The 8051-nt window shown below is 43.7% G+C and overlaps 1 protein-coding gene across 1 annotated transcript in view; it reads left to right on the forward strand.

The window, feature by feature from the left end:
- The window catches only part of LOC140235360 (uncharacterized), a 177996-nt gene that overhangs the window by 167081 nt on the left and 2864 nt on the right, over positions 1–8051 (forward strand). Inside the window, exons 6-7 of the mRNA XM_072315388.1 lie at positions 6841–7368; positions 7709–7883. Of these exons, the coding sequence (XP_072171489.1) occupies positions 6841–7368; positions 7709–7883 (703 nt within the window). The remainder of the gene's footprint in view (positions 1–6840; positions 7369–7708; positions 7884–8051) is intronic.

Below are 8051 nucleotides of genomic sequence, written 5' to 3' on the forward strand. Positions count from 1 at the left end.
CAACTATTGCATAGAAATGCATTTTGCTAGGATTCAAGGAAGGGCTTATCATCCTGTGATATGCCCCCTCCATGGATCAGTACATTGTATATAGCCCTCTGATGATGCATAGTCCTTGGTATAGGCCTCATAGCCCTCTGTATATGACCCTTTAGACCTGCAGGCCTATATGTATGGCCGTAGTGAAGTGTATTCAAGGCATTAGCATTCCTTGAAATTCCACTCGCTGTGAGGCTTAAATTCAAGCTGACTTTTTTCTTTCTCTCCAAGCATTTTTGAGTGAAGTAGGGATTTTGACTTGTGTTCTGTAATTCACACCATTATTTTTTTCTCAATGTTTTGGACAATCAGAGAGTTTTGCATACATTCCTTGTATTATGTGCCAAACTGGTGAGGAGAGAGCTCTGTGTGTGACAATTGAACCAAAAGGGGCTTTACTGGACTAGTTACACACCGCTAACGGAGGTATTTCCCTTAATCTCCATTGCTTGCCTTCAGTCCAGAGCCCTAGGAAGTGAGCTTCCCCTTTTGCTCCCCCTCCGCGGTGAGAGCTCCTTATCCATTGTTGAAACAAGTTTGCAATGGAAGAAGGAACAGTTGGTAATCCTACAAAGCGGTCCTGAACAAATATGGTGGAAAAAAAGAAGACATAATCAGTTTGGGTCTTTTGGTACCTTATCTTTCAGCAGCTCCTTCATTTCTGTATCCTTTTCAAATCAGGATTTTTTGTCTTTGATTTATTCAGTTGTTGTTGTTGAGGAGGATCTAGAGGAGATTGCAATTGCATGTAATCAACATTGTGTGTATGTGTCTAATGCCTTCTCCAAAATGTTACAAATATTTACTACAAGTTACTCCTGCAGTCTGCTTTGTGAGACATGTGTATGTTTGTGCATCGGCATTGTCAGGGTCATATCTATATAGGGCCTAGGCCCAATTATATATGGGCCCTATATTTTTAATTCTTCATGTGCAAATTGTGTGGGAAACTAATATTACTGCCAATATTTTGTGTTGTCATTTTGGGAATAATCATATGAATAATGAATCTCAGTCAGTCCTGTCTGTTTATATAAACTTTGTTAAGTAGGGTGCGGTATGTGAAGCTTTTCTAACTTGTTCTCTTCTCTCCCCTTACCATTCATATTCTAAGTATTTCTCCTCCAAGGGTCCTGTGAGTTTTTGTGAGCTTCGTCCCCAGTCGTTACTGTCTTGCAAATTACAAATTCTTCCCTTTGTGTTGAGATGGGAATTTTGCTGTTAGTGTACCAAACTTCTCTGGCTGCACTTCTCTCTCTCTCTGTTTACTCTTGGGTTTGTGACCTGATTTTTTGAGCGACGCTTTTTTTATTTTCTTTCGTTCTTGCTAATCAGATACCAGTCAATACAGTGATTCTGTCCACCCTCCGCCCCCCCCCCCCCCCCATTACCCCCATCCGTGCAAGGTGATGTAATTGGTATGTGCTTATTGGCTGAGCCTGCCAAAGACCAGTTGATAAAAGCAGTTCTATGATGGCCTGATCATTGTTTGACACTGACAATCCCACTGGTGGGTGCACATTCCGGGACCTGGTCATTTGGAGGGGACCAAATCTTGACCACGGCTACGCTCAGTTCTCTTGTAGGAGGAAAACTGATGCATATATTACTGGGACCCCATAATCATTTTCGACATCATATTCGTGTGTGATATGCGCTCGGCAGCCCCTGTTTTTCCCAGCTTGGTGTGGTAAGTGCATTGCCACGTGATGTACCCTACACCATCATGTGGCCCATTGGGCACAGTCTCTATGTATCACAAAATCATTGGAAACTGTGATTTCCCAAACTTTTTTTCCCAGCAGCCAATAAATGATGCTCTGAGTAAGAATTTTATCAGGAGAACCTGAATAAAGAAGGGGAATAGCAACTTAGGTGCTGCAGGATAGGATATGTGTTGTTCCTGTGCTGATGTGAGCTTCTAGTTACTCCCATTTTTCGGAGTCAAATGTTTCATTTTTTATTCTTCAGCCTTGATGTCAAAGGCTCTCTGAATCAACATGATTGATTATGCTCCTATCCAGTCTTGATCATGTTCCCAAAGTGCCATGCCGTAAATACCACAGTGGTGACTATCCAACAGGGCAATGTGTGAAGGGTACATTGCACTTCTTTTCAAAACAATGAATGCACTGTAATGAAGGCTTCATTGTCGGCAGAATATTTTGTTTTTTTAAGTTGTTGTTCATGTGTGTGTGTATATATATATGTGTATGTTGTATATATACCAGCAGAGAAATAAGCAGGATCTATCTGTTTCTCTTCGAGATGTGGATTCTGAATGCTCTGAGTTTTGTCTAGTTCTCCCTCACTCTTGAGAGTAGGTGTCTCCCTATCTGAGGAACTCCCCATGAGCAGAGGCAGGAGCAAAGGGGAAGAGGTGAGGTCATACTGGCCCCAGGGCAAAGGTCATCTGAGGTCAGAGAGGCAGTAAATCTCGCCATGCCATTTGGCAGTTGCTAGTCTTGCTTCCTGCAAACTTGCATTCATTTTGGTGTCGGTGTTGTGGGTGTCAGCATGTAGGGGAATGGCAGCTAGGAGAAAAAAAAATAGGAGAAGTGTGCAGACATAATATAATGATTAGATTTAGAATGCTGTAGATTTATTCTTACAGTTTCTGCAATTAATCATGCTTTGCTTTGGAGACAACTAAAGAAGAAGAAGAGGGAGAAAGTGTGTGTGTGTGCCTGTGTAATGGAGAATTAAAGGAATAGATACCATTTTCCCCTCCTGAAATGGAGCTGTCAAACTCATGACAGCCCTTTGCCCTATTTATAGAATGAATGCATGTTCTTGAACTTCAGACAGCAAAGCAGATGTTCTACCAGGCAGAGTTAAGAGCTACAGTATGATGGAGCCCAAATTGGTTGTTCAGATGAAACTTCATATTTTGAAGGATATTTCTAATCAGAGGATTACAAATCCAGATGACTGGATGAAGGTGCCTTCTTGTGAAAGTGTCCAAGTGTGCCTATAAAAGAACTGCTCATTTCCTGTTTAAACAGCTGGCCATAAAAAATATTGAGAAGGGATTGGGGGAATCAAATGGTTTGTCTCCCAGCTCCTGAAACTGAAGAAGGGAGGCCAGTCTTCCAGTTTGAGGTTGTCAGAATTTGTTGTTCTAGCGGCAGACTTGCAAAAGCGAGAGAGGGGTATTAGGGGCTGGTTCTTGGGGGGTGAGGAAGTTTGAAGAAAAATTCAGCCAGATTGCTGAACATTGTGCGCGCACACAAAGAGGTGCTTTGTCCCGCAAAGGGGATGTGGGGAAAATCTTCAAGAAGTTGGTTTCAAGGGTGTAGCTCATCAGATGGAGGCTTCTGGACGGACTTGAAAATAGGCCATTACATTGCCACTTGGTGTAAAGGTCATAAATCGGTGAGTAGGCTATAGGGTGAGATTCTTTCTCTATCTGCGATCTTTCTTTTCATATCGTTCTGATCTCTGCCAATGAAATCACATGCTCATAGGGCTTTATTGATCACAATGTGTGACCTAATAATGTAGCGGGATGATTGTATCAGCCTTTCATGTTGGGGAGAGATGGCAAATCCTTATGGTTATGGATTATAGTGTTTGGGAGGAATTTGCCTTTATGAGGGCAGAAGGGTCTTTAATGCAACCACAAAGTTTGGAGTGCAGAATTGTCCTGGTCCTTTTTTTTTTTTAAATAGCAAAACTGTGTACTGAGTTTGAGAAACTTGCAATTGCGCATGCTTGTACAAAGCCATCACCTGCAGTTTATTGATTGCCTCATGTTTTGTTACACTGTGTTAGAACAGGGAGGTGGGAAGAGAAGGTATTTCCACTGGAATGAAATGAGCAGGTCTCATTTCACACCCTGAGGAGTTGTGGATAATGTGGGGTGCTGGAGCCCCAAGTTCACTAGTTTTATCCTACTCCAAAAGCCGATTTAGGAATGAAGTGGTCCTTAAGGATGGAAATGTCAAGGGGGCTTTGCGAATAGTTTCTTACCAAGCCAAATCTTTTTATATACAAGCCAAAACTTAAAGATGGCCATGAACCATGTACATGGGTATATTGAGTGTACCTTTGTTTCATGGGGGGGGGGGGGGGGGGGGAGCAATGTCTTCCAAAAGCTTTAGGGCAAATATGTACCTGACATGATTATTATGTTTGCAGGTTGCCCATCTCATGACTAGGGTAATTAGGAAATGGCCCCTGTATTAATTGAAGGCTTTTGTTGTGCTCTGTGCACACAGCCTTGGTCTGATAGCTTGAGGTCACATGATCCTTTTTTTTGTTCTTGTTTCAAAGATCATAAGGCCATTTCCTCCATTCAAGAAAGACATGCGCCTCTGTTGTGTGTTAACTCACTCCCATTCAGATGGTTGTAGTACTGCTCTCAAAATTTGGCAACATTTCTCTAGCTTTCATGGATCTTTTATTCAAAGGACTTTTTACCATACATCTTCCAAACATCATTTCCATATTCTTGACCATCCTCATGTTTCCCTCTTCCATTAAAATGGGGGGGGGGGAGGGGTAGAGGGGAAGTTGCACTTCAGAAAGAAAATTGTCAATGTCTCCTCCATTTAATTTTTCTCAGTCAGTCCAATCTTGAAGTGATTGGAACCATTCTCTAGAAGTCGGGAGGAAATGGAACCGGCAGAATTTGGCCACTGACGTCCACTCTCATCCCTGGAATGTTAATTCGCTTCACCCCCCTGTGACCCTGTTGCGCTCTATCCTCTATTTAAAGTCATAAGAGGGGGGTAAATGGCACTGCCAAGTGTCAGGTGAAGAATGATGGATTGTGGGGTAACACAGGGGTCATATTTATAGGTGGCTGTGTTTCTGACCTGTATATTATTAGTCAACATGCTGAACAATATCAACAAGAAAAGAACACTAATATCAGGTTATGCCATATTTTCACATCAAGGTAGAGTACTCAGAAACTATAGACTTGAAAGATAATGATGAGTCTTGCTTTGGGAAATACCTGCGCTTCTCTGATTTGAAATATAATCTCTTCTTTCTGAGCTGAATGTTGACTTGATATAAAAGAGGGCAAAGGATGGTTTGTCTTTTCCTTGTAGATGTATTTTCAGGTTGTTTAGGATAATGTACCATGCTACGTTTTTCAACAGAATAAGGAATGTCTTTCATCAGACAATCCGTCCGCAGGCAGTGGGGAGTTTTAAGATGTCACTGCATGTCTCAACTTTCACCCCAGGGAATGTTATTACAACAGATTGTTTCGCAGAGGAAAGATCTTTCCTATGAATATCACTTCTTAACACCCCCCCTCCCCCTTTATTTTATTCTTAAATTCTTCTTGTTTTGTTTTTGATTCAGTTTGAAAAAAGTCTGAAAGTTATGGGATCGGTGCTAGGAAAGTGCTCATGCTAGTTTTCGTAGAGAAAGGTATCAAAATATCAAGCCTCTATTGCTTCAAGCACCAACGTTTGTAGGAAGACCCATCTCATTTTGGGTTACCCTCGTTAGGCGATGACCTCTTCTGATCCGTTTGGCGCAGCTAAAAGCTGAAACATGATGCTAGGTTTTAACCTATGTATTTTAGGATTGCAATGACAGCCCTTTCTTGCAGAATTTGTTATGCCTGAAGGCTGCTCTAACTTCAGGGAAGTTTGTTTGATGGGCTGTGGCCCAGAGTGTCACCTGGATGAGACAGTTTATGAAGGGAAAAAGATGTCATTGAGAGGGCATGGAGGAAGCTATCCTCCTCCCTGGGCTTTGTTTTGTTTTGTTTTGTTTTTGTTTTTTGTTTTTTGTTGCTGACATTGTTTTGTGCTAGAGCACAGAGCTCTTTGTGGTTCACCACACTTTGAACTTTGTAATCCTACTCCTGATGAGTGCTATGTGAAGTATGTGAGCTGGAAGGGAGTTGGGAGCCTGTGTGTGTGTGTGTGTGAGAGAGAGAGAGAGAGTATGAGATATATTAATAAGAAGTACTTGGGAGCTGTCAGTCATGAGATGTTTCAGTCTTAACCACATCCTTCCGGCCGACAGTCATCCTCCAGGCCTGATAGTGAGATGACAACACTAAATGTGATGGATGATGCATCAGGTGATAGGATCCATCATGACTGGCCTCTTATGATGACATCACAAAGGTCAAAAAATATGTAGAAGCTCCACCGCCCCCCCCCCCTTCTCCCTACCCCCAATGAGAAGGGGGAAGGTTGATGTATTGTCAGACCTAATCACATACCAGTGAAACCCCATCTTCCCTCTAGTGTGTCCACTTCATTGAAGGTGTCCAGTATCATTGGGCCTGATGAGAAGAGGACAGACACCAGTCTGTTTTTCCAGTCACACCACCCATTTCTACTGTAGTGCACAGGCGGACAGCAATCCAACCTCCGGCTTTCCAGAGTTCCAAACGTAGCCTCGGCCTGAATCACGTCCAATGTAGAATGACGTGGTCTTCAGCCTTCCGCTTTCGTAGAATGACTGTGAGCATGTTCATGTTGGATGTTTGGAGAGGTTGTCACGTATCTTCCTAGATATCAGATGGTTTGTGTCATCCCAGGGTGCCTTGCAGTGTGTTACAGAGAGAGCATGAGGGGTTTATATAAGACTTTGGTGATGTCTTGAGTCCATCCACTCTTAATCTGGAAGTATTTCAAGAGAGAGCAGCATATCATAGATCTAGGATGCCTGCATATACAAAGGAAAAAGAAATGAAGTAATTTTCTTTACTCTGTACTTTGTATTTGTTTCAGATATCCAGCATTGACAATCTCCTTTTTGCATAAGTTGTCAAACCTTGCTCGCAAACTGACAATTTTGATTTCTCTGTGCCTTTCTCTGCAGAGCACCAAGTGCATTAGAAGTTCAAGTTGAACCCATTCCCGTCAGCAGACAGGGAGAAACCACTCCATCGCTGTCTCCCAACTCAATTTCCGGGCGATCGTCGCCCGACGAGTCTCGTCTGTCGCCGCAGCACCATGCGCCTCGTCTAGCCAACGTGCCGGAGAATATCATCCTGCCCAGTGACCAGAGGGAGACCACCAGAAATCTCAACGCCCTCTCGAGATACCCGGAGGACGCCCACAAGGACACCGACTCCAACAAGGAGGAAGGGGACGAGATCGACAGCGGTCGCCGTGACAACGCGTGGGTCCAGGAGCAGGTGGAGGCGGAGAAGGAGGCAGTGAAAGAGATTGAGCAGGAGAGCAACCCGCTGTTCAAGTGGGTACTGCAGTCGCTGACGCCCAACCGCCTGGCTCTGGCCGATCTCTTCCCACTGCCCTCCCAGCTGCAGGGTGGTCAACAGCTTGGTGACAGCATCAGAATGACCAACATGGATGAAGGCAGTGAGAAGGCAGGATCCTCTACAAAGTGAGTAAACTGACTTTTATACATGGTAGTAGTGGGGGGGGGGGGGGTTAGGAGAGGGGAGGGGGGAGCAAAGTTTCAAGCATCTTCATGGGTAGTTATTCTCAAGAGAAGCTTAGTCAGTGATAAGGGACGAATGGTTTTTGTCATCATGCTCCAAAATGTCCGTCATTGATTGACAAGAGACATTGTTTGACAAATGTGTGAGATTAATGCATGCAAATTTTATGTATATTTCTGTCTGTGGATGATACCATGTGCCACCACCTTGAGGGGACCGATGCATTGGTTGCTAAGACTGACTCTGTTTATTCCTTACCCCTTTGTTACCCCAAACCATCAGTGAAAGCGAGGTTGCAGCGGAGCCCCGCAACCCCAGCGAGTGCATCAACCTGGTGCTGTCCAGCTCGCGGTATCTCCGCATCTCCCCAGCCAAGGCCATCCTCCTGAAGAGAGCCAAAGGGATGAGCAACACGGACGATCTCGGCAACAACAACGCAGAGCTCCGCAAGACACAGGTGAGAGTCTTTCCACCTTCATACATACTTTCCTCTGCTGATTATGTGTGCACACTTTTACATGTGCTTCAAAAGCAAGGCAGCAGTTACTCTCATGGTAACAATACAATTGACCAACACAAAAAAGTACTCTTGAATCTCAGTAGACATTCTGTTAAAATTTTAGAT

This window comes from Diadema setosum, chromosome 11, assembly GCF_964275005.1.
Source record: "Diadema setosum chromosome 11, eeDiaSeto1, whole genome shotgun sequence".
Taxonomy (NCBI): domain Eukaryota; kingdom Metazoa; phylum Echinodermata; class Echinoidea; order Diadematoida; family Diadematidae; genus Diadema; species Diadema setosum.